The sequence below is a fragment of the Cyphellophora europaea genome (genome assembly GCF_000365145.1).
Source record: "Cyphellophora europaea CBS 101466 unplaced genomic scaffold supercont1.13, whole genome shotgun sequence".
Lineage (NCBI taxonomy): Eukaryota > Fungi > Ascomycota > Eurotiomycetes > Chaetothyriales > Cyphellophoraceae > Cyphellophora > Cyphellophora europaea.
Genome location: NW_008481801.1, coordinates 157,431 through 183,566, shown reverse-complemented (window position 1 = coordinate 183,566; position 26,136 = coordinate 157,431). Strand labels below are relative to the sequence as shown.

General features: G+C 53.6%; 5 protein-coding genes across 5 annotated transcripts; 2 read left to right on the top strand and 3 right to left on the bottom strand.

Annotated features, from left to right (window-relative positions):
- Positions 1-740: 740 nt before the first annotated feature.
- HMPREF1541_10516 (uncharacterized protein) lies at positions 741-5,483 on the bottom strand (the record flags this gene model as incomplete). The annotated part of the gene is made up of 2 exons (XM_008715187.1): positions 741-5,263; positions 5,327-5,483. The coding sequence occupies 2 exons, from the start codon at positions 5,481-5,483 to the stop codon at positions 741-743; spliced, it is 4,680 nt and encodes a 1,559-aa protein (XP_008713409.1).
- Positions 5,484-5,888: 405 nt separating this feature from the next.
- HMPREF1541_10515 (uncharacterized protein) lies at positions 5,889-7,388 on the bottom strand (the record flags this gene model as incomplete). The annotated part of the gene is made up of 1 exon (XM_008715186.1): positions 5,889-7,388. One exon carries the CDS (start codon positions 7,386-7,388, stop codon positions 5,889-5,891), a length of 1,500 nt encoding a protein of 499 aa, XP_008713408.1.
- A 938-nt stretch (positions 7,389-8,326) lies between these two features.
- Positions 8,327-22,966, top strand: HMPREF1541_10514 (uncharacterized protein; the record flags this gene model as incomplete). Its single annotated transcript, XM_008715185.1, has 1 exon — positions 8,327-22,966. One exon carries the CDS (start codon positions 8,327-8,329, stop codon positions 22,964-22,966), a length of 14,640 nt encoding a protein of 4,879 aa, XP_008713407.1.
- A 998-nt stretch (positions 22,967-23,964) lies between these two features.
- On the top strand, positions 23,965-24,783 carry HMPREF1541_10513 (uncharacterized protein; the record flags this gene model as incomplete). The annotated part of the gene is made up of 1 exon (XM_008715184.1): positions 23,965-24,783. One exon carries the CDS (start codon positions 23,965-23,967, stop codon positions 24,781-24,783), a length of 819 nt encoding a protein of 272 aa, XP_008713406.1.
- Positions 24,784-24,889: 106 nt separating this feature from the next.
- HMPREF1541_10512 (uncharacterized protein) lies at positions 24,890-25,839 on the bottom strand (the record flags this gene model as incomplete). Its single annotated transcript, XM_008715183.1, has 2 exons — positions 24,890-24,978; positions 25,050-25,839. 2 exons carry the CDS (start codon positions 25,837-25,839, stop codon positions 24,890-24,892), a joined length of 879 nt encoding a protein of 292 aa, XP_008713405.1.
- Between the last annotated feature and the right edge of the window lie 297 nt (positions 25,840-26,136).

Below are 26,136 nucleotides of genomic sequence, written 5' to 3'. Positions count from 1 at the left end.
TGGAAAAGAGCTAGCTCCCCATTTGTCTAGTGGGCGTGGATGTTGGAGGAAGGAGTGTTCGAAGACAACCAGGCAAAGAGAGCTGTATTTCTCCATGAGAGCTGCTCATTTTCTTATCATTTAGCATTAGGTTTAGCGCAAGGAGGTGGTATTGAGGGCTAATAGGGCTGGTATAGATAGCATGGAGCATGGAAGCAATCTGCAGGGCGCGACACGACACGACACAACACAACACAACACAACACAACACAACACAACACAACACAATAGCAGCATGAATGAGCATTGATGATGATGGAATAGGATAAGATGGGATAGCGACGAATACGGATATCGTAGGCGAACTGCTGACCGGATCAACCAGTATGCAGTATACAGTATACAATAGGATGGACAGATTGTGTCCATTCAGGATATAAGCAAGTAAGCTAAGCGCGTGCTTTCAAAGTCCCAATACCTCAAGCAGTACTATATGAGAGTCTAGTCATGTTCTGTGCTGGCCTCACCCGACCCATATGTGGTTATTTTATCGATCTAAGTGATGGGAACCAAATCTAGACAGGCTCTTGCTCGTTTATAGGTTAGCATATATGTACATTTATAGATAGTTGGTATAAATGTATACAATCTCCCTCGGTTGTATATACGGAATACCCACGTGATCGTTCCGCAACATGGCATTAGCGTGGCAGAAGATAGCTCACTCGGTGCGGCGACGGTGATGATGGGTGACAACTCAGCTAAGAGTCATAAAGCTCCTCGTCCTCGCCCAGATCACTGTGGAACATTGCCCCGGCAGCATCGCCCTCACCCTCACCAGCACTGACACCGACACCACCTCCTTTACCGCCACCGCTACCACCAGCTCCCGCCCTCCCCTTCCCCTTCCCACCCACGACACTCCCATTCATATTCATACTCACATTCGTATTCATGCCCGCCATCCCATTGACACCTCCACCCCCACCTGCCAACCCAAGACCCCTCCTACTCATCCCCCAATCACTCTCGCCCGCCGCACTGACATCCGCATCTGCATCCGCCTCCTCCCCTTCCGCCACGGGGTCCACCCGACTCAAGTAATGATCCTCTTCAGCGCCCGAATCCGGATTCGCGATGCGTGCGTTGTTTCTCTGCGCGCCACCACCGCCACCTTGACTCCACATAGACTTGACCGGCGGATTCTGTGACTGCTGCTGTGGCTGTGGCTGTTTGCCTTTGCCTTTATTACCGCCGCCGCCACTGTTGCTGAGAGTACGCAGGCCCTGTAGGGCGGCGAGGCCGGGCTGGCGTTGTTGGGGAGGCGTGGCGAACTGAAGGGGCGAGGGAGGAGTGTTGTCGCCGTCGATGGGGGCGGGCGGAGAGTGGATGGCTGTGTTTTGTCGGTTGAGCTGTGCTTTTGGTAGGTTTTGCTGCTGTTGCTGCTGTTGCCTCTTCTCAGCTTCTGTGCCCTTGCCGATATCCTGCTCCTCAAAGAGGGAGCGGACCCGTTCAAAATGCTGGAGTTCTTTCTGGCTGACGGAGCCAACTAGTTCGGCGTGTGCGGCTTGGAAGTCGTCTTCGTTGACGACAACCTCGGTATCTGCTGCGGTGGCTAGGTGGTCGAAGAAATAGCCTGTGGTGATTTCCTCGCCTCGTGTTTCTGAGATCTCTTGGACCTTTTTGTCGACTGCTTCCGTCTTACGGGTGATGGCTTTGAGCATGGCGTCCGAACAGAGAGCGTAGAGATCTGCACCTGTATACGTGAATGGTAGGCGACTGGCGACTCGCATCAGATCTACCGAGTCATCGAGGGTGAATTTGCGGGTGAGGGCCTTCAAGATCGTTGCTTGCGCGTCGTGGCTGTCTGCCACGCCAAGATACAGCATCTTGTCGAAGCGGCCAGGACGAAGTAGTGCAGGGTCCAGAAGGTCAGGACGATTGGTTGCGCCAATAACAAAGACTCCAGAACCGCCTGACGCATTGGACGAAGTCGGGTCGTCGTCATCTGAAGGTGACGAGGAAGACATGCCATCCAGCTCTGCTAGCAGCTGAGACACAATACGATCCATGACACCACCTGAGTCGCCTTGGTTGCCACGCTTCGGCGCCACAGAGTCCAACTCGTCGAAGAAGACGACGCATGGGCGAGCATCTCGAGCACGCTGAAACACACGTCTGACATTGGCTTCCGATTCGCCGATATACATGTTGAGCAGCTCGGGGCCCTTCACAGAGAAGAAGTTCAGAGAAAATTCTGTGGCAATCGCTTTCGCGAGCAAGGTTTTACCCGTGCCAGGCGGCCCGTAGAACAGAATGCCAGAGCGTTTGCGGATGCCATTGGCAAAGAGTTCGGGATGGCTCAGCGGCAGAGAAATGGTCTCGATGATGGCATCTTTCTGTGCAGCAAGTCCGCCGACATCTTGCCATGTCACCGTCGGGATTTTAGGGGCACCAATCGCGTCAGAGAAAGTAGCGCGAGCGGCAGAAATGGCACCAGTGAAGTCGGAAGGGAGCAGGTGTGTAGTTGCTTGACCACCCGAGACCATGATATCGGCTATGCTGCAAGACTCGGTTTCAGCTAGCTCGAGGAGACGATGTTCTCGTGCTAATGAAGCGCGATTGACTACGTCAATGAGATCGCCAGCCACGAGAGCGGCAGTCTGCAGAGCAATATTCTTGAGATTGATGCTGGGCGAAAGTGGTAAGGCACTTGCGATGCAGGCATTGCGGAGGATGACCTCACGAGCATTCTCGTTCGGGGCAGAGATTTCGAATTCATGCGTGAAGAGGCTCCGGATGCCATCAGGAACATCATCAATCTTGGAAGTGGTGGCGATCAGAACTCGAGACGACTTGATGATCTCCTCCAGCGCAGGTTGGATGCGAGCAGCCGTCAGAACATCAACGTGCTGAATCAGTACCGCCGTTCGTCGTGGGCCGCATGACAAAGCCAGCTCTGCCCTGGCTTTGAGAGTGGCCTCTGTCTTGACATCTCCACCCCCAGTAGTCGATGCGTTTTCGGACAGCAGATCCTGCCCGGATATCTTCCACGTGTCAACGCCAACTGCAGCGCAGGCTGTGTTTGCAGTGTAGACCTTGCCAACTTGTCGCTGTGTAGAATGCAGAAGAATCACAACTGGTGGCATCCCTAAATTGATTGCTCGTGGGCTGATTGCTGCCGAGATCAAGTTCTTCAACTTCGTCTCCAGTGGTAATTTTTGTGGCTGTGGCAGAGCCGAAGGCGTAGCAATAATATCGGATCTGTAGGCATTTTGGTGAGGAACAGTCCTCAACCCCAGCCAGTAGCTTGACCAAAGTTCTGTTGATTCCGAGATGCTGGCTGCTCTGCTCCCATCTTGAGAAGACTTTGTTGCGTTGAGCCTGACAGTCGAGATATCCACAACAGCGACACCGCCCCATGGATGTCCACCGTCAAGGTCGTTGCGGTCGGACTGCTCTTCGGCGTCTAGACTTTGAACATAGAACCAAGCGATCGCGTTTTGCTTGTTTCGACCGAGATCCAGAGCCTGCAGTTTGCCACTCAGCTCTTCAGCTGTCGTGTCATTGCTACCTGGTCCGGTCGGCGCGATGACACTTCCAAGCTCTTGATCCACTGGGATAGCAAGCAGGTCGCCTCTCTTGATGAGTCTCTTTTCCAGTTCAAATGTCTGCTTCAGACCTGACATAATCGCAGCGTCCAACTCGCTCCTTTTGTTGACTGGTGACGGGACACCTACGAGGGAGACATTGATTGCGAATGGTGGAGCTTTTGACGTTGGAGGTCTCTGCCTGATGTCGTGTCTTGGGGGCTTTGGCAGAGCGCCAACTTTGAGGAACGACGCATTTCCGAGATTCGCAAGGAGAATCGGCGATAGGAAAATTTGTGGTGTCAGAGACAATCCCGAGTCGCGGTGAGTGAAGCTTGTCCTTCGATCACCCGTTTTGTCGACGGCATAGCGAGCCTTCTGGTCCGAAATACCGGAAAGCCCAAATATGCGCACCGCCCGCCAGTCACTTTCATCCTCTCCAAGCCCTCTCAAAGCACCGAAAGAAGCGATGGGCAGACTTCCCAGGCTCACATTCTTCGACACTTCAATACGAACCCAGTCACCGGAAAAGCAGTCGATTTTGGCCAAAGTGCTCGTATCTACAAACACAAATGAATCTTGGTCGTCGTCTGCCATCGGCTTGGGATAGAGCAAGTCCGTTGGGATCCTCCTCAAGAGAGGTTCGGTTCGGAATACCTTGCCCGGCCTGTTTCCTGCTCGAGCGGTAGCAGCACTGAAGCTGGAATAAACCGAGCCTGGAGTTTGCATGCCTCTTCGGTCACCCGGCCGCGGGGTTGCGCTAGTCATGGCAGACAAAGTACCGGCCTGTTGTGGAGGCAAGCCGGGGGCAGAAAGAGAAATCATATCCTCCATCGAATCCGAATCCTCATCGCTCTGGTCCTGGTCGGACTCTTGATTCTCATTCTCAGACTCATCCTCGTGATCCGCTTCGGCCTCGGATGCGGTGGTGGTTGAGCGATCTTCGGCAGCAGAATAGTATTGGTCGTTTGAGGTGTCTTCCGCCGTATCCTCCAGTGACTCTTCAATGATGGGCTGCGTAGACTCCAGCTTTTGGACTGCTTTGGCGTGCGAAGCGCCAGACTGAATGAGCACGATTTTGGTCTTTGACGAAACCAGCCCTTGAGAGACAGGCTCGCATTCGATAGCTGTGGCAGGAGACGGTCGAGCGTGGGTTATTGGATGCGGCGGCAGAGGCAAGGGAAATACATCACCGGCGTGGATGACGGACAGATGTGACAACGCTCCTCGGATGAGAGTCTTCAGGCGCTCCTCGGGCTTCATCTTGAGGTCATCGACATGGAACTTGTTGGGGGTTTTCCAAGCCTTGCCATGCTGCTGGAAGCCACCACCGAACTTGGTCTGAATCTCGTCAACCTTTTCGAGAAGACCCTTTTCAACCTCGACATAGACGGTTTCGAGGGCTAGAGGTGCAGCCGACAGCGCCTTGACGTCGATGGTTTTCGGAACGCGACCGCCATGTCGATGGTGGTCGAGCGCGGCGAGAGCTCTGAGGAAGGATGCGCAGGTGGAGGATTTGGAGGAGAGTCTGATGCTGGGATGCTGACCCTGGTCATGCTGCGCAACACTTATGCTTTCTTCCGCTGCTGGCAATATAGTCCAGACTGAATCTTGTATGGTCGTGTGCAGTGCGGTGGAGGGAGCAATGGCAACGTACACCGGGGCCGGAGATCGAGAGGGAGCTGCTTCAGTTCCTTAAGCTATGTCAGCGCGGGCTACCAGGACTTTCGACTATTGCTTCTCACCGTTGAGAGCACTGTTTTTGGCTAATAGCTGCCAGAGAGAAGCTGAGACCAGGGCGACATCTCCAGCGACGGAATCGTCGAAGGTCAGACGCGCGGAGATGGGGCGGGGAAACACCTCGCGCCGTCGTCTCTTTTTGCGGTGCTCGGACTGATGCTCGTAGGAATCCATGGCTGAAATAGCAAGCACAGATCTGAGAGGCGGAGGCGCCTCAGAGTTGCGAGAGCAATGCTAAAATTCGAGAGAGCACACAGACGAAGATCAGCGTGGTCAATTCCAGCCGTTTTCTTGTGCCTCGGCAAGTCGGCCAGCGTTGGCATTAATGGCCATCTCTTCGTCCCTCCATCGCCGCTGTCCACGACCCATATCTACGCACTGTGGCACAATGAATGAAATCAGTCCATGCACTGCATATGTCCTTCCCACTTGATATATTTATTTTGGTCAGAAATGTGTGCATATAGTATTCACGCCGATCTTGTAGGTCCACAAGTCCGGTCATCCTTCACTCCAACAACACCGCATCCCTAGGTAGACGGTAGTCGACAGCCGTCACTACGCGTTGCTCAGACCTTCTCAGGCGAACATGCTCTGCACGAGTTCGCCACTCCTAGTGGCCACAATAGAGAGGAGCGAGTCAGCAAGGCCGTGACTGCTCTCATTGCAGCCCTGCAGCCAGATGCCGACGTCGCTCTGGACCTGGGACCGATCCAGCTTGAGGCTGTAGTCGCGGGAAGGTACCCAATTACCATCTGTCGAGCCATTGATCGATTGACACTCATGCAGCATGTCAATGTGAGCATCCCGCTTGTAGCCTGTTGCAAGGATGACGGCGTCGAACTCGATCGTGTCCTTGTTGTTCCAGCCCGATCCATTCAATCGACTGACGACCAGACTGAGCTTGTTCGTCTTGGGGTCATTGACGACATCAACAATTTCGCGCGAGTTCAGGATCTGGTGCTGCCATTTGCTCTTGTCTGGCTCATGAATACACTGCATGTAGAGGCTCTCGTAGATGTGCTCTAGCAGTTCCAGTCGCACGACGCTGTAGTTGGTGGCTTTATTCCTCTTCAGTGTTTCTGACCGGATACCGTCTGGCTGCTCATAGAACGAGTCAACAGCCTCCGGGTTGAAGATCTCATTGACGAAAGGCGAATCATCGCTCGGCCGCATTGCCGTATCCCGCATAATCAGCTTCGTGGTAGCGTTGGGATATCGAATATGTAGGTCATTGAAGACCTCTGCAGCACTCTGTCCGCTGCCGACCACGGCGATCGAGTATGCTTTGTTGGCATCTGGCAGAGCATGACCTATACGGACCTGGTACTCGGATGTGTGCAAGACGTGGCTATGTGGTGTCTGGAACATGGGAGGTTTGTTGGCCTTGCCACCCACGGCGATGACGACGTTTTTGCTTATGCGGGTTGTGAGCTGCCGGGTGAGGGTGTTGCGCGTCTGAACTTCGAGACAGTCGTACAAATGCCCGGAAGTCGTCTTGATCGGCCTGATGCGCTCAACAGCTTGTGAATAGTCAACAACATCGGTGAAGTGGTTGGCGACCCAGCGCATGTAGTCTTCGAATTCTACTCTTGACGGCAAGAAGGTGCTCAAGTTCGTGAACTGGACGAGTCTGTCGTTTTCTTTGAGATAGTTGAGGAAGGTGAAGTAGCTGCAAGGATCGCGCAGGGTTGCCAGGTCCTTGATGAAGGAGATCTGCATTTTGGCTCCTGGTAAAAGCATGCCAGCGTGCCAGAAGAAAGCATCCTGCCGCTCGAGGAAGCGGACCTTGGGCACCGACGTGATAGTCTCTTCGGTTTCGTGCATATCACTCAGGGCCACGGCAATGCCAACACCGGCTGGACCAAAGCCTATGCAGACCATGTCGTGGACTTGATCGTCGGCCGCGGTGGTCAGAGCCGGTGGATGAGACTGCAAGAGATCCGCGTGTGTCGTTTCCTCAAGGTCCAGCTCATCGAGACCACTGGTTCTAGCCGCCGCTTTGGATATCCGTGGACGTCGAGGCATGGCTGACTCGCCAGCCACGGCCACCTGCTCAGCGATTAGTCCAGGTGCCATCGTTGATGATGCTACAACATGAAATTGACGCTGGAAAGGCAATGGAGAGAATGAGAGCTGGCAGGTCGGTTAATGATGGGTTGGAGATGGACCGCGAAGGCCCGCATCTCTGTCCTGCGCTAGGGGTGCCATGCTGAAGGTTTAAGCCTCATGCCGATCCTTGTAGATGGCTCGCTTCTACTGGGAGACAACGGAACATGGCTCATTTCTCACCTAGTCGCAGGCGTTGAGTGGTCTGATCCCCGGTCGAGGTTGGCCAAGCCGACGTGGGCCAAGCGATTAGATCTTATCAGATGCGTCGTTGGCTGCTATCTGATAAAAATTCTGACTGATCTGGGTCCAATCAACAGTGGCAAGATGGAGACGGCGTCGCAGCGGGGTGTGAAGTGGGTGACGCTTCGTCTGAGACGCGGTTGAAGCCCTGCACAACACTGGCAGCGCTATCGGAGCTCTTGCAGCTTTGAGAACGTGGATCCGCGCCTTCTTCTTGCATGTATTCACGACCGAAGGAGTCGACAGTAAGCTACGAGCATCGCGACTGCTCGGCGAAAAATTTTCAATGATGCAAACGACTCGTAGCTTTGTAGCTTTGGGCCTTTGGGCGCCGTGTTCACATGCCATCCTTACGCCCTCCACCGTCCCCCATCCCCCATCCCCCGGTCGAATGATCCCATCCGCTATTCCCGCCGGTAACTGCTCCTTTCTTTGCCGGCAACGCTCACCCGCCGGTCGAGCCCGCTTCTTTCTCGTTTGTTAGACAGATGTCCCCTGATGGCATACGCTCGCCATCAATGTCTGCTACTGGCCCATCACAGCAGCGCGTCGTGGCAAATGTCTTCGTCACCATCCTTGCCCCCACGTTTTCCATCTTTCCTAAACGCTAAGCCTTTCGGGCCGGGACTCGACGGCAGCCTCTTTTTGTTTGAAACTTGACCGTTATGTCGGTTGTGAACAGATATCGCAGAACGCTCCCCGGACCAGACTTGTTGCACGAGCTTATTGCAGAGCCAGACGACGATACAATCGCAGTCGAATTCATCCTTGCGGACCAGTCTCTCTATACTCTCACGTATGGCGCCTTCCGCTCTCTCAGTGATGGCTTGGCGGACCAAATCAGAGACGCCATCTCGGCGCCTGGGAGGTCACATATCATCCCGGCCATTATCCCCCAGTGCCCGGAGCTGTACATTGCTTGGCGAGCCGTGTTACAAGCTGGAGCGTGCTTCTGTCCGGTGAGCCCAGACGTGCCACCAGAGCGTCTCAACTTCATTCTTAACGATGTCTCCGCGGATCTAGTCCTCTGCATTCAGGAGACTTCCGACCTGATCCAGAGCAGTGTCAGAGGCCTCTCCTGCCTCTCTGTAGTATTAGAGGACCTGGAGAGCACTGAAAGTCATGGGAGGAGGCTTCGACGGACGTCTACCATCGATTCTCGGAGCCCTGCCTACATCATGTATACTTCAGGGTCAACAGGACTGCCGAAAGGCGTCCAAATCTCCCATTCTGCAGCAACTCAATCGTTGCTTGCCCACGACGAGCATATTCCGACGTTCAAACGCTTTCTTCAATTCGCCTCGCCCACCTTTGACGTGTCGGTTTTCGAAATCTTTTTCCCCCTCTTTCGAGGCGCAACACTAGTCAGCAGGTTGAGAGAGCATATGCTCGCCGATTTACCGGGCACCATCACCATGCTGAAAGCAGATGCCGCAGAGCTGACCCCGACTGTTGCTGGAACACTTCTACGCACACGAGATGCCGCTCCATGCCTCAAAATCCTTTTAACCACTGGCGAGATGCTTACGAGATCTGTCGTGGCAGAGTTTGGAGGTAATCAGGACAAACATAGCATGTTGTACGCCATGTACGGGCCAACAGAAGCAACTATTCACTGTACAGTGGCTCCGAAAGTCTCATCTTCGTCTACCGTTCGCAACATTGGACGGCCGCTGTCCACCGTCACGGCATTTATTTTGAAGGACACAGGTTCTCAAAATGCCGAAATTGCGCCTGTTGGTCAGGCCGGCGAATTAGCCATCGCAGGCCAGCTCGCAGACGGGTACCTAAATCGTCAAGACCAGACTGAGGCTGCCTTTGTGCGGCTCAGCGGCCACGGCAGGGTATACCGTACCGGCGACCGAGCGATTTGTGCCTCGGATGGTACCCTTGAAGTCCTAGGTAGAATGAACGCTGGCCAGGTTAAGCTCAGAGGCCAGAGAGTTGAGCTGGGTGAAATCGAGGAAATTGCCCTCAAAACGCCTGGAGTGGTTCAGGCCGTGGCGACTGACATCGAAGATACTCTAATATTGTTCTGTGCAGCGGGCACAGAAACCGAAACTCAACACATACAGGCCACCTGCAAGTCCTGGCTGCCCCCTTTCATGCGTCCAAGTGAAATAATCTTAATGGGCCAAGATCTACCAAAACTGCCCTCTGGTAAGGTCGACAGAAAGGCGCTTGAAGCGGATTTTCGAGGCCGCGAGCAGACGGTCACCGCGATGCAAGACCTCACCACCTCGACCGAGCGAATGATTGCTTCGGCTCTGGCGCAGGAGCTCCCTAGGCCGGTCGACCGCGACGAGGACTTATGGGCCTGTGGAATGGACTCGCTGCGCGCAATCAGGATCGCCTCAGCACTGCGCCTAAAGGTCCCAAGCCTCTCCATAGGCATGATCCTGACTTCTAGTACCATTGTTGAACTTGCTACAAAGATCGATAGCAGCAATGGCTCGTCGCAGAACGGCCACTCAACAAGCTTGTATGAAGACAGTGATGCGTGGGAAGCAACTGAGCACTCCGTTCGCGAGTACCTCCCTACCGAAACACGAGCTCAGCTAGATGAGGTCCTCCCATGCACACCCATCCAGGTTGCAATGCTGGCGGAAACTGTGGCGGATAAGACTTTGAACTTCAATACGATCTTGTTACAAAGACGAGGGGTGTCCGAAGCAGCAGTATGGAGTGCACTTTGCACATTAGCGAGATCCACGAGATTGCTCAGGTCAGGCTTTGTCGCAACCCATGACGAGGCGATGCCGTTCGTGCGCGTTGTCTGGAAGAAGCTGGATAGAAACGAACTAAGTATGTTGAATCCCCTACAGCTCGCTCCAAATCCGCATGATCCGAACCAGACGGTCGTCCGTATCCACCATGCTTTGTACGATGGCTGGTCGTGGGACCTCATACTTGATGACCTCAACTCAATACTGGAAAAAGCCAAACCCCCTGAGCGAACCCCCTTCGACAAAGTCAGCCGTGCCTTGCGAAACCATTCGGACATGGCAACACACAATCCAGCCATGCGATATTGGACATCACTGCTGAAGGACACTGAGCATCAAGCATTTCCGTCCCTCGTTTCGACGCGTCCCAAAAACTCATCGAGGTATTCCCATCGCCACCGGCTCAATCTCAGCTTCGCGAATCTTTCAGCCCAAGCCACCAGCCTACGTATTGGCCGTCAGGCCTTCCTCCAAGCATGCTGGGCAGTTGTCTTGTCCGCCTACACGGACTCGGAAGAGGTTCTCTTTGGGACGGTTGTCTCCGGCCGTCACGCAGTGATTGAAGGGATCGAGGAAGTTATTGGACCATGTCTGGCAACTGTGCCTACAAGGCTGAGGCTTGGCAGGGTGAAAACCATCCGGGACCTACTCAACTATATCCAGCGGCAGAATCTGGATAGCCTCGAATATTACGACACTCCTCTTCACGACATCCGAAAAGCGGCAGGAGTCAACAGCAGACGAAAGCTTTTTGATTCTATCGTCGTCTGGCAAGAGAGTTCCGTTCGCGGCGGTTACCGTCGTAGGTACGTCGAGACGGCCGACGGTTATGATGCCCTTGATTACACTGCTGTCGTCGAAATGGAACCGACTGACGAGGAACTGCTACTAAAGATTACTGCGAACGACCTGCTCATCCCCAAGCAGCAGGCTCAGGCCATGGCAGACCAGATCGACATTCTGCTCAACGCGATCGCTGGGGAACCGCAACGAGCTCTGACCGATGTATGGGCATCACTACCCAAGCGTCTGCTATCGGTGGCAAACCCTCGATTTGAGGCCTACTCCGGGAGGCTCGACATCGCACATGATTTGGGCCAGTTCGCCACAGAAGCCCCAAACCGCATCGCCATCAAGTTTGTGAACGAATATGACCCTGTGACACGAGAACAGTCATGTACGCAAGTCTCATATCGTGAGCTCCATCAAAGGGCAAACAATGCACAATACAGGCTGACGGCGCACAACGTTGGTCCAGATGACCTTGTTTGCATCTACGCTCCTAAATCTATCGACCTATACGTTGCCATATTGTCTGTGGTCATGAGCGGCGCAGGCTACATGTGTATCGATCCACGCACACCTTCTGATCGAGTCAGGCACATCTTGCGGCAAGCCAAGTGCGCATTGGTCGTGGCGGATAGCCAAGAGAGACTTGTGGCTGTTGAGAGCAATTCTGTTTTGTTAGAACACTTGCTGGAGCCGATCGGCCGGACTGATATCAGACTTCCTCTAGAGGCCAGAGGAAGCCACCTCGCATATGCGGTCTTCACTTCAGGTACCACTGGGACGCCGAAAGGCGTACTGATGACCAGGAGGAACCTCGGCAGTCACCTTGCACACCTCTCATCGATATACCCACATAATGGGTCCGGAGACTCACTTCTCCAGGCGTGCTCTCCAGCGTTTGACGTTTCGGTATTCGAGATTTTCTGGACTTTACATGTGGGCATGACATTAATTGCTGCTCATAACGATATTCTCTTTCGTGATATCGAACAATTCATTCATCACTTTGATGTCACGCATCTGAGCATGACGCCGTCTGTGGCTGCGCTCGTTCAACCGTCTAAGGTGCCGAAAGTCAAGATGCTGGTCACTGCTGGAGAGCCGATGAACTCTAGAGTCTTCCAGCAATGGACCGGACGCGGCCTGTATCAAGGATACGGTCCCAGTGAAACCACGAATATCTGCAACGTACGACCTGAGGTGCAATCTTACCATGCCTCGAATAATGTGGGCCCTGTGTTCCCGAACACGTCTGCTTTCGTTTGCCGAAGACTGCATTCAGATCAAATGTTACGAAACTCGCCGCTGAACTTGAATGACTTCCAGCTCGTGCCTCAGGGTGTAAGTGGAGAGATCTGGATCGGAGGTGATCAAGTTGGCCGTGGCTACGTTGATCCGCTTCTTACCCAGCAAGCATTTCTTGACCATCCAGAATACGGCTGGTTATATCGATCTGGCGACATTGGTAGAGTTCTGTCGGACGGCAGCTTCACTATACTCGGCCGCGAGGACGACCAGGCCAAGCTCAGGGGTCAGAGAATTGAGCTTGGGGAGGTCAGCTCTCACTTGCTAAGTGCTGGGTATGTGCAAGATGCCGTTGGTTTCATTGACACAGTGCAGGATGTCGCTCGCCTGTTGGCATTCGTCGTCTTGGATGATGCGAGCCGAAAGCGAGAAGCAGTACTCGGGCTCTTTCATCGGCTTGAAGATCGTCTGCCTTCGTACATGATACCTACCGCAATCGTTCCGGTCTCGAACATCCCCCTCACTCGGCAAGGCAAGGTCGACAAAGCCCAGCTGCGAAGAGTTTTTATGAACCTCCCGAGAGAAGAATTGGAGTGTTCCTGGCGGCAGGCGCTTCACGATACGCAGAAGCAGCCTCTGAAGGGATCTTCGCTTGCAATTGCCCGTGCACTATCGGAAACCTTAGGCATCGCAGCGAGTGTCGTTGAGGGAGGTACCTCATTCTATGAGCTAGGGCTTGATTCGCTCAGCGCTATTCGCTTCACTCAACAACTGCGAAGACAGGGTCTGCCACAAGTTGATGTCTCCACCATATTGCAGAATCCGTCTATAAGCTCGCTACTTCGCACAATTGAAAGCAAGAACGAGTCTATTGGCATACAAAGGCGAAACGGTCTGCACAAGGCTTCCTTCAACCTGAATCTTCATTCTGACTTTGATCACCCGTTCAGAAAAGCCGGACTCCAAGTTGAGAAAGTGCTTGCCTGCACTGATTTGCAGCTCTCAATGTTGTCAGCCACGGAAGATGGGCATGTTGGTGCGTACCGTAACAAACTTCCCTTCAGAGTGAAGGGCAATGTCAAGAGGCTTGAAGCAGCGTGGGAAAAAGTGCTCAATCGGCAACAGCTGCTGCGCACAGTCTTCGTACGCTCCAACGACCCTGAGATGCCTTATGTGCAAGTTGTCTTGGGTGGTGTTCAGCTACCGTGGACTGTAAAAGGCAGAAGCCCGGGAAGTGCCGCCCGAGATACCAATCCCCTGCGCAAATGGTATGATTTGAAGCTTGCGGCACAGGGCAACACCTGCTATCTGACTTTTGAGATTCATCACGCTCTATACGACGCAGTTGCTATGGATACTCTTCTTAGAGAGGTCCTTGCAGCCTATTCAGAATCTACCCTTGGTACTCCTGTGCCTTTTGACAACTATCTGGAGTATGCCGAGAGTCTAAACCAGAGAGGTGTTGGAGATTTCTGGATGGCCCGGCTTCGCAATGTGAAGACCTGCAGACTGAAGTCAATCATAGAAGACTCGGCGCAACTCATGGATGGGTCTGTTCGCAAAGCGAAGCAACAATCAGTCGTGAAGTTGGCCGATTTGGAGGGGTTCGTCAAACAGCATTCAGTGACGATGCTCTCCTGCCTTCAAGCCGCCACCAGCAAAGTACTCATGAGGTGTTTTGAATCGCCACAAGTCTGTTTCGGCAACGTCTACAGTGGCAGAAACCTCCCTATCGAAGGTATGGATCAGATAGTAGGTCCCTGCTTCAACACCTTGCCAGTTCCAGTCCGCGTGGAATGGAACACGTCTACTGCCAGAATGCTGCATGATCTCCAGAAGTTCAATGTGGACGTGCTACCGTTTCAGCCAAGCTCACTGCGACGGCTTCAGAAGCAGTACAGCGCGGATGGTCAGTCACTGTTTGACTTCCTGCTGCTGCTTCAGGCGCAAGACCAAGAAATTGACAACGATATATGGCAGCTGGAAGAAGAGCAGGGCGACATGGTGTTTCCTTTCATACTCGAAGTATCGATGAAAGCCGAGAAGCATGATTATTTGCAACTTGTACTTCATTCAACGGTTGCTGTGGAAGAGGTCTTACATCTGATACTCCAAGATTTCGACAATGAGTTGCTCGATACGATTCGCTATCCGGAGCGGGCAGCTTACTCTCCATCATCTTCGTCTTTAGCAGGCTTCCTCAAACCTGCTTCTGTGCCGTCGAACGGCGTTGTCAATGGCTCTTCTGAAGACACGGAGCAGATATACAATGTCCCTTCTCTGGAGATGGAGAGCGTAAACCACCTGCTGAAGGAGATGAGCCCGCTCAAGAATCGACAGATATTACCAAGTACTACCATCTTCCAGCTTGGTCTCGACAGTATCAATGCTGTTCAGTTGGCAGCAGGACTCCGGAACCAGGGATATCAAATAACTTCTACAGAGATCCTTCAGGGTCCGACTTTGGTGGAGATAGCAACCAAATGTTCTAGAAGCCGTTCTAAAGCTGACGAGGATAACCGTTATGATCTTTTCGATACGAAGGCTTTTGATGCAGCACATAGACAGGCAATATGTTCACGACTGTCCTTGCGCGAGGACTCTGTTGCTGCCATTTTACCTTGCACACCCTTGCAGGGCGCCATGTTGTCTCAGTATTTGCAGTCAGCTGGAGCACTGTACTACAACACACTTACCCTTAAGCTGCATCGAAGCCTGTCAAAGGAGAAGCTTAGATCTGCCTGGCAAATCGCAATGGAATGTCATGAAATGCTTAGAGCGGGCTTTGTCGACGGCTCGGGCAAACAGGCTTTTCTCATGGTTGTCTATCGTGCAGCGACAGCTGCCTTGCCGTGGCACGAGATCAAAGATATGTCTGGCCCGTCCGAAACGAGGGGCGAACTTGCAGCGTCGATGTTCCGTCCACCCTGGCGTCTCGACTACGACGAGGACGATCACCAACTGAAGTTCACCATTCTTCATGCGCTCTACGATGCTCAGTCGCTGGACATGATATTGGCAGATGTTGCGAATATAGTTCTCAACCAGACCGTTGCGCACACCGTCCCCGTGCCACCGACGCTATCAACCATCCTATCAATGGGAGAACAAGAGAGCTCGAAGGCGATCTGGACCAGAGAAGAGAACATGATGCAGCCGACCAAGTTCCCGGATTTGAATATCTACAATGTTGTAGACAGCCACTTTGACGTTTCTGAAAGATGTATGGCCATGCGCCTGACGGCAGCAACTCAATGCTGTGCGCATCTTGGCGTCACCTTGCAAGCCGCCTGCCAAGTCGCATGGGCCCAACTACTGTCTGCTTACACTGCACAGGAGAGGGTCACCTTTGGAATTATTCTATCTGGCCGGACATTTGGCGACTCACGTGATGCAGCGGCTTTTCCCTGCATCAATACGCTTCCCTTCACTACTTCACTTCGAGGGAGCACTAAAGAGCTTCTGATCTCCGCGTCAAGTATAAATTCGAGTCTCCTCGAACATCAACATACGCCGCTCACATCTATCAGAAGATGGCAAGGCTTAGAGGAAGAGCCTTTTAACACTATCTTGGTTCTTCAAAAGTATGACTCTCGGGTCACGGAAGATGCTCCCTGGGAAGTGATTGATGAAACTGCAAGGGCCGAGTATGGCGTGTCACTCGAAATCCTGCCGGATACTAAGCAGGATAGCTTGAAACTCCGAATGACTTTCTCGGAGAGCCTCTTGCCCAATCTTGCGTCGCATATTGTGCTCCGTCAGTTTGAAGAGCAATTGTCATCTGTTCTGCACCAGGAAGAGCATTCAACTGTCAACCGGAACCCTGAGCTCTTGTCAATACTATCACCTGTTGAGGACCACCTTGTGGCCGAAGTTGACTTACTGCACGAGCTCGTGGAGAGTTCCGCTTCACGCCAGCCGGACTCCCAAGCCCTGGAGCTGATCACGGGGTTTGACAACACCCAACCTGTCCGGCAGACATGGACCTACCGCCAACTAGACAAGGCAGGCAATCGCATTGCGAATCTACTTCTCTCACTTGGGGCGCAGACAGGTGACCTGATAGCAACGTGCTTTGACAAATGTGCTGAGGCTTCCTTCGCAATTTTGGGTGTACTCAAAGCTGGTTGTGCATATGTTGCGATTGATCCAGGAGCTCCCTTTGACAGGAAAAGCTTCATCCTCGGTGACGCTGGGTGCAAGTTCTTGCTGACTACGAAAGCCACTGCCGCTACCCTCGAGACCAAGAATGGAGTGCAATATTTGATCGTGGACGATAAGAAGACGCTCGAAGGCGTACCAGAGCAGAAACCAAGTCTGAAGAGAAAGCCCACACCACAAAACACTTGCTATTGTCTGTATACATCTGGCACAACTGGGACGCCTAAAGGTTGTCTGATCAGCCATGACAGTGCTATCCAAGCAATGATGTCTTTCAGTCGGATCTTCGAAGGCCACTGGACTTCTGACTCGCGATGGCTGCAATTTGCCTCCTTTCACTTTGACGTTAGCGTGCTCGAGCAGTATTGGAGCTGGAGTGTCGGGATTTGCATGACGACTGCGCCGCGTGACTTGATCCTCGAGGATCTTCCAACCTTTCTCAGACAGGCCCAGATCACACATCTCGATTTGACGCCTAGCTTGGCTCGCCTAATTACGCCGCAAGATGTGCCAAGTCTGTGTGAGGGTGTGTTCATTGTAGGTGGTGAACAAGTCAGCCACGATATCATCAACACCTGGGGCGACGCTGGCTGTCTGTACAACTTTTACGGCCCTAGTGAAGTCACTATCGGCTGCACTGTGCATCCTCGAGTGCAGAGGGGAATAAAGCCGACAAACATCGGACAATTGTGGGCCAATGTTGGAGGCATGGTACTTCAGCCAGGTACCGAAACTCCCGTCATGCGAGGGGCTGTTGGCGAGCTTTGTCTTTCGGGAGTGCTTGTTGGTAAAGGCTACCTCAACCGGCCACAGCTGACGGACGAGAAATTTGCAATCTTGCCCGATGAAAAACGAATCTATCGCACCGGGGACCTCGTTCGAATGCTCCATGACGACAGTTTCGAGTTCATGGGTCGCATTGACGACCAGGTGAAACTGCGAGGGCAGAGACTGGAGATCGGTGAGATCAATCAAGTCATCAAGAATGCCGACGAGCAAATCACAAACGTTGCGACAATGGTATTGAAGCACCCAACTCAAGGCAGAGAACAATTGATTGCGTTCTTTACCACTCTCAAGACGCGGCAAACGGCAGATGGCGTGCACATTGTGTTCAACAAGGAGTCTTCGGAACTTGCAGACCGCATCCGCAGGCACTGTATGGACAAGATGCCAGGCTATATGGTGCCTTCCTCAGTCTGCCTGCTCTCCAGCTTGCCGTTGTCGGCAAACAACAAGGTCGATACGAAAGTGCTAAAGAAGCTTTACGAAGAGGTCAATCTTACCGGACAGCAAGTGGATAGAGACAGCATCAAGCTGCAACCTGAAGATGAAGTAGCCTTCAACCATATATCATCGCTGCTGTCGGAGCACTTTGATATTGCGCCCGCAAGCGTCAATCCAGGCACAAAGCTGTTCGAGCTTGGTATCGATTCTGTCTCTGCAATTGGCTTTGCGCATTCGCTAAGGAGCGAGGGCTTCCAAGCCGCAAGCATCCAGGCAGTGCTAAGAAGCCCACTCGTTCTCGACCTAGTGCGTCGCCTGAAGAGCCCCGAACGAGATGGCAGCGCGATCGATCTCAATGCGGCGAAGAAAGATATCAACAACTTTGCGACAAGTAATCAAACTACCATCTTGGAGAGTCTCGAGATTCCTAGCAACGGTATCGAAAACATCAGTCCTTGTACGCCGTTGCAGGAGGGCATGATCTCGAAAGTAGTCAGCTCCGATGCAGAGGACACTACCTACTTTGCTCAATTCGACTTTGAGCTCACCCCAGGCACAGATATCGACAAGCTGCGTCAGGCATGGCGGTCTGTCACAGAACTCACAAGCATATTGCGCACGCATTTTGTGCCAACTGGAGACGGCTGGGCGCAGGTCGTGCTGACAGAAAGCTCCGCGCCGGGCTCGATTGATGCCAGCCTTTCTGAAAGTGACAAGAACTTTGATTCCTGGGTTTCTCAAGCGAAAGCTCTGTCGAAAGTCCGGCCGTGGAAGGTCGTTTTGGAGCGCAACGAGAACTTATCAACGATGCAGCTTTTCTTATTCCATGGCATCTATGATGGCATTGCGCTTGACTTATTGCTCGAGAAAGTGGCGAAGGTCTACACCCAGGAGCACTCGAAGCAGCCATCGCGATCAAACTTCTATGATGTTTTGCCGTACGGACCGGTGGCCACTCACCAAGGGGCAGAAGAGTTTTGGAGGAAGGCGTTGCCAAATGTCAGACGACTTAGCTTTGAGAGGGCAAGTCAGCACCACAGAGAAGGCTCAGAAGGGTCACCATTCACACACCACAATCACTTATTGCTGAAACATCTAGGAAAGCTCTGTGGACAGCTCGATGTTACACTCCCCGCTATATTCCATGCGGCTTGGCTCGTTTGTCTAGAGCAGCACTTTCATGCCAACCCAACGCTCGGTCTGGTGGTGTCTGGCCGCGCGATCCCTCACCCCGGTGCCGAGTACACGATTGGGCCTATGTTCAACACCATCCCTGCCACGATCGAAGGCTTGAAGAATGCAACGACTGTGCACGACCTGATCAAGGCCTGCCACAGCTTCACGGTCGATGCTTTGCCATACCAGCACACTGCATTACGCCAGATAGCCAAATTTCTTGGCTTCAATGCCAACGACGGACTCTTTGACTGCCTATTTGTCTTCCAACGAGAGCGTACCGATGCTTATGAGCATGGCCTGTGGCAGGCATTTCCTTCTACCAGCACGCCTGATTACCCACTAAATCTCGAAGTCGAGCACAAACGAGATGGCTCCTTCGCCATAACACTGGTTGCGAAGAATACTTGTCTCATAAATACGGAATGCGAAGAGCTGCTTGCCGCTCTCCTCAGCTTGCTCGGGAAGCTTGATCGTGATGAAGTCCCTCTGCTCCCTGAGGCATTCACTTCGCAAGCTCAGCGGTCGCCTTCCGCAGGCAAGTCTTCTCAGGAAATTGCAGCCTCTGAAGACGACAACGTGTCTGTGTATATTTGGACAGCAACGACCGAAAGCGTCCGCTCCGAGCTCTCGGAACTTGCTAGACTTGATGCTGATAATATCGGATTCAATAAGCCTTCAGTCTTTGAGATGGGCTTAGACAGTATCGACGTGATGAAGCTTGCAACAAGACTGAAGAGTGCTGGTTACAAGGTGCCGATCAGCAGCATCATGCGGGCACCGACTGTGGCAGGTATCGCGGCTGCAATAGAAAAGACACAGCAGATCGACGAAGGGGCATCTTCAGCTAAATCCTTCTTCGAGGACCGACAACAGCGCTACGGCGCATTGATTGCGGGGCAGGGCATCAACAGAGATGACATCGAGTTCGTGCTACCGGTATCGGCCATGCAAGAAGGTCTGCTTCTCGACTTCGAGAAATACTACAACATCATGCCCTACGAACTGCTTCCTGAAATGGAGGTTGATGTTGTTCTACGAGCCTGGAGGGACGTGGTTGCTTCCCACGCCATCCTACGCACCAGATTCATCGCAGTCGAGGAAGGAGCTCATCGAACGGTCCTGCTCCAAGCCATCACCCGATCAGCAAGGCTGGAGGTTGAAGAGACTCAGCAAGGAGACATGAGTTCTGCTGTGACGAAGCTCAAGCAGGAGGTATCTATGCGTGGGTTCGACATGCCGATCATCAAATTGATCGTTGCCGACGAGGGTGGGAAGAATGTAATACTCCTTGGCATGCCACATGCTGCCTACGATGGCTGGTCCCTCCAGTTGTTGCATCAGAAAGTTGCAGCTAGGTACTGGCGGTTGATGGAGGAGCAGCCGAATGGCAGCCGAGATGATCTTCTAAACTATCAGGAACACATGCAAGCAGCATTATCTCAAGCCAGCAATGACTCAACACGACGCTTCTGGACAGAGACTGTGGACGTTGCTCGTCCAACACGCTTGCGACCTTCCTCTCAAGACAGGCAGGAGCGTCCTGCCCAGCTCCTACAGCACTCTTCTAGAGTCAAAGCGGCAGCAGTCCAGAATTTCTGTCAGAACCAGGCCGTGACGCTGCAATCTTTGGGATTAGCCGCGTGGTCCCACCTTATCGCGCGCTACACAGGTAGTCTAGACGTTTGTTTTGGACTCGTTCTCTCTGGAAGAACTTCCGAAGGCTCCGACACGCTGATGTTCCCGACTTTCAACACGGTAGTTATTTGCAGCCACCTTGATCCTGCCACAACAGTCAGTCAGCTTGTGAAGTCTTTGCACGATATCGCACTGGACGTCTCCGGACACCAGCATTTCCCGCTCAAGGAGATTTTGAAGCTGGCAAGAGCACGGCACGGTCACTCGGAGCTGTTCAATACGCTCTTCACGTTCCAGAAGGCACCTGGGCGGGATTCTGACGTTTCGAATATCTACCAAGAGCTCAGTGTTAGTGGAGAGTCTGTGAATCCCCCATATGCGGTCAATATCGAGCTCGAGGTTAACGCGGATCGCCTCACATGGACACTTGCAAGTCAGAAAGGCATGTATGGATGGGCTGCAGCCAACAACATTCTGCGGGAACTAGACCAGACGATGAACATGCTGATCACTGCTCCTGAGAAGCCGGTTTTTAGTGAAGGTGAGCAAAGGGCTTTCGATGAGGCTAAAAGGAGCTCCATACGCTCACTCTCTCCCAAGGACACAACAGATGCCCAACAGTACGCTCCCGTAACAATCACCAGCACCGAAGGGATCGTGAGAGACGTCCTCGCCGAAGTGTCGAAGACGGATTCATCGAAGATTAATAAGACAACGAATCTCTTCAATCTGGGACTCGACAGCATCAGCGCTATCAAACTGGCCAGTACTCTAAAGAAGCATGGCTTGAAGATTCCCGTCAGTAAGATCATAGAGACACAGACTGTGGAAGGGATCGCTGCAGCCGCGGATACACTTGTTTCGCAATCCGAGGCAAGCACTGAAGATAGACCCGAATCGGCACCTACTCTTGGACGATACTCCCCCCACGAGGATCTACTTGCAAAGCATGGCCTCGTTGAAGATGACGTCGAGGAGATTCTACCTGCCACTGCCGGGCAACGCTACATGCTTGAGGCCTGGCGCGCAAGCAACGGCAAGCTCTTCTACGCAAGCTTCTGGCTCGAGGTATGCGTCTCTCCAGAAGCTCTAAAAGCAGCGCTGTCGAAGCTTGTTGATATCTGTCCACTGCTGCGCACTACCTTTGGCGACGATGGCCGGGAGATGATTCAATTTCAGCTCTCTCCTGCGACCGTTCGATCAGGCAAGGTAAAACCGCCGTGGAACTACGAGTGGCGGCAACGCGGCGACGACAGCAACGGCCTATTCGTGACCCTTAGTATTCACCATGCCCTGTACGACGCTGTCAGCATTGCCATCCTGCTAGAGCAGCTCAATCAGCTGTGTAGTGGCTTGGTTCCAGCAGTCCAGCACAATGATTATGATTCCTTCATCTCTACGACACACTGCCTTTCTCCGCGAGCCAAAACCCGCCAGCGAAACTTCTGGACCTCTTACCTGCGGCCGGCTCAGGGCTCGATCCTCGACTGCTCAGCGAACGCTCGCTCCGTGGATGCTGATGTGCCGCATATTGAACGCTTCATACCCCAGCTCCACGCCATTGCAGATCTTGAGCCTCGGCTCCGTACTGAGGGAGTCTCCATCCAAGCCCTCTTTTTCGCCATGGTAGGACAAGTCTACGCTTCCACACTCTGCGCTGCTGCTGCGGCCACTACATCCGCGGATCAAGCACATGACTACGATTACGTGGTTCTGGGGATCTACCTCTCCAACCGCGGCCTCGATATCCCATACCTACCCACGCTCGCCGCCCCGACAGTCAACATCGTGTCGCTGCGCGTTGCCATTGCAGATGGCGTGGGGATCTGGGATGCGGCCAAGGAGGTACAGCGTGATCTGGCGGAGATCAGTCGGGCGGAGCACTGTGGTGTTGGGCTGCGGGAGGTGTGGGAGTGGACGGGGGTAAGAGTGGGGTGCGTGGTAAACTGGCTGAGCTTGCCTGGTGGGGAGGATGCGGAGACGGGTAAGGAGGACCGATTGGTCTGGCACGCCAGCGAGGAAGTCAGAGCGGAGATGGCGGCCGGGCAAGGCAGCGAGCCTGTGGTTACAATTACTGGAGAGCGCGGCCCTGGTCAGGAACAGGAAAAGGAACAGGAGCGCTCGCCGTTCTTGGACGATGGTGGACGGAAGCCGGATCCACAGAGCATCGAGTGGGTGGTTCCGACGGTGGACGTCGAGGCAAAGGTGGAGGATGGGTACCTTGCCATGGGCCTGTTTAGTCATGAGGACCTTCTTGGCGGGGAAGAGGGCGGCCGGGCATGGTTTGAGGACGTTCGCGGTCGGTTGACACGGGCTGAGGGGAAGGGAAAGGGGAGAGCGTGAAGGCTTGGACCTGGGACTCGTAGAGGTGGAAAGACGAGGCTCCGGGTATCAGATTGCTGCAGTGATGATCTCTTATGTTTGGCGATGGAAGCATAGGTTCATAGTATTCATATATATGTTTCACAGGCGTTTTGAATTCTTGGGAGAACAATGTCCACAGGCGATCACTACCCACATAAATGAGTCCGACGTGCGTTAAAACCAGCAGTTCCTGAACATGAGTCATGCCCAGGTAGACAAGCACTGCGTCGCAAGCCGACCGATCTTCAACACACGGTCACCCAGAACGCACACAGCATCAGATGAGAGGGGCACACATCTCTTGACATAAAAAACCCCACCACCACCACCAACCCGAGATCGAGCCTCAACCCAGATCGGGTAATGATCATACCGGGATGAGTTGGCAGAAGCCCACGACACTACAGATCAATCAATAATCATCTGCTCTCGTAACCGTCAGTTCCTTACTTGTCATTTTTCCTCAAAGACTTATAGTTGAACTATGGGACAATGCCGCAAAGACACACCTTCCACCTCTACTCGGTGGGCGAGCCCGTCCGGCTCCTCACGCTGGGCAGCCTGATCCTCGACGACTTTGAGAATCCGCTGCTCGTGCGGCACTACTCGCATCGAGAACTGAGGTAACGTTGCGCATACGTTTACACAACCTTCCTTGCACCTTGCGTGGCCCCTTTGTGGCTTCCCATCCCACTCCCTCGGATCCTTGAGAACAAAGTTCTGATGTTTCAGAGCAGTCACGATGAGATCAAGAACTGGGCGTCGGTGCAGAGCATCAAGAACCCGTGCTTCAGCTACGAGCGCGGCTGGAGCCCCGAGGCGTCGCTGGAGGCGATGGAGCTGGTGAATCTCGAGCTGGGCCATGCGGTGCAGGGGGAGAGGAGGGTGGTGGCCGAGAGGGGGCTGCGGGTGCAACTGAATGAGTAAGGAAGACCTTTTTCTCTATCCTAGACGCGGGTTTGCGCATGCACACGCTCATGCATTATGCCTTTTTTGGCAGGCCTGAAACGTTCCTCCTAGAGCACGTCCTGCGGGAACCCAAGGCGCAGCGGGCGCTCATGCTGTGGCTCTCGGCGGCTCGGTCGGCGTACATGCTGAAACTGAAGTGGGCGCGGAAACCCAAGATTTGGATGCTCACGGGGCAGTATCTCCTGGACGACGCCCGGACCGTCAGCATCTCCAGCTGCGAGGAGACGGGCAAGGTCGGCGTCACGTCGGCGGCGGTGGGCGCGTTGGCGGGCGTGCCGGTCGGCGGCTCCATTGGCTTGGGACATAACAGCAAGGCGCAGGTCACGATGGAGATGCCGGGACAGAATGTTTGGGCTGCGAGGTATCATCTTGTCGACACGGATTTCGTGCGGTTGAAGGCCGGGGAGGAGGCGCAGTTGCCGCCCGTGATTGCGCTGCATCCGGATGTCACGAGTCGGGCGGGCAAGGCGGCGAGTTGGTATATGGATACCGGGGGCCAGGAGCCGGAGGTGGCGACGGTGCAGTTGGAGAAGCAGAGCGAGCCCAAGACGAGGGTTCAGGAGGTGGTCGAGGTCATTGAGTTGCCAGTTGGCGAGGGGAAGGCAGCGAGCGAGCCGGAGGCGAGGGTTCAGGAAATGGTGGAGGTCATTGAGTTGCCGGATGGCGAGGGGAAGACTACGAGCGAGAATGATGGACGAGGAGATTATAGCAGGGATCTGGAGGAGGCGATTCAAGAATTCGAGAAGGTTATGGGTCAAGGTGCAGAAGAGGATCCAGATCAGAAGACTGACATGGTTGATACGACTGCTGGTGGACAGCTCTACTAGGAAGAACTCAGAGGATATCTTAGATTGAGGCATGTTCATCGCATGTCGTTCGTTACGCTGAATGCCTGCCCAAGATGTTCTTGTTCCTTTCTTGTAGAATTCTAGATCATGTATGCCGGATCGTCATGCCGCCATCGACTGGTATCGTTGCACCGTGAAGATAGGACGAGGCCGGCAAACAGATGCTGGCGGTTACTAACGACAAGTTAGTGAGTGTAGAATACCCGTCAAAGATATTATTGAAGACATCTTGTGGCCTAACTTACCCTGAGCAACCTCTTCTGGATCGGCATACCGCCTCATCGGCACCCTCCGTTTTGCGTACGATTCTTTAAGCTCAGGCGATATTCGCGCCGTCATCGAAGTAATAATGGGACCCGGACAAACCGTGTTAACCGTGATGTTCTGATACTTCCCCAGCTCCACCGCCATGGACCTCGTCAAGCCTGTAACAGCAGATTTCGTGGCACTGTAAGACGCATTTCCAGGCCCCGTCACAAAATGCTCTGTGCTGGCGATATTGACGATCCGCGCAGCATCGCTCTTCAGCAAAGCTGGGACACAGGCGCGTATGAATATGACGAGAGCGTCGAGATTGATGGCCACCGTCTTGTCCCAGCGTGTTTCGAACGAGTCGTCGTCGTCAAAGGCGCCACCACCGAGTGAAACGCCAGCGTTGTTGACCAAGATATCTAGACCGCCAAAAGCGACAATGACCTCTTTACTCACCTGCTTGATACGATTGCGGTCAGAGACATCGCATACCCAACCTCGCGCGCGGCCTGGATGGACGGCGTTGATCTGGTCGACGACGCTTTGCACGCCGTCCGAAGTCAGGTCCAGGACGGCGACCTGCACGCCTTCGTCTGCAAATACTTTGGCCGTCTCTCTGCCCATGCCGGATGCCGCGCCGGTGACGATGGCTTTGCGACCGGCTAGTGAGCGGGATAGCTTGGTAAGTCGACCAGCGGGAGTAGGAAGGCTGGTTAGGTGAGACTGCAGTACGTCGAGCCGGTTCAACGCCTGGCGGGCGGACGTTTCCGAGTTTCTACTCATGGTTGCTGAGGTATTTCGTCCTTGCGTTGTCGGCCGTTGCACAACGATATGTTAAGAAACAGTAGCACAGGAGTTAGTTGATACCCTGATGGCCTGTTGGTATTACATGTGTAGCCGAGGCAGGCCCCCTCTTCCTCGGTTCGGTTCGCTGAACTTGGTCTAGTCTAAGGGCCGACTCCAAGACGCTCGCCTTGTCTTCGATGCAATTGGGGTCCACCAGGTTGCCTTGTAGCCTCGCCGCCTCGCATAGGCGAAGGTGTGGTGATTAGACTCAATCGTGCGCAAAATTCAGTGAAG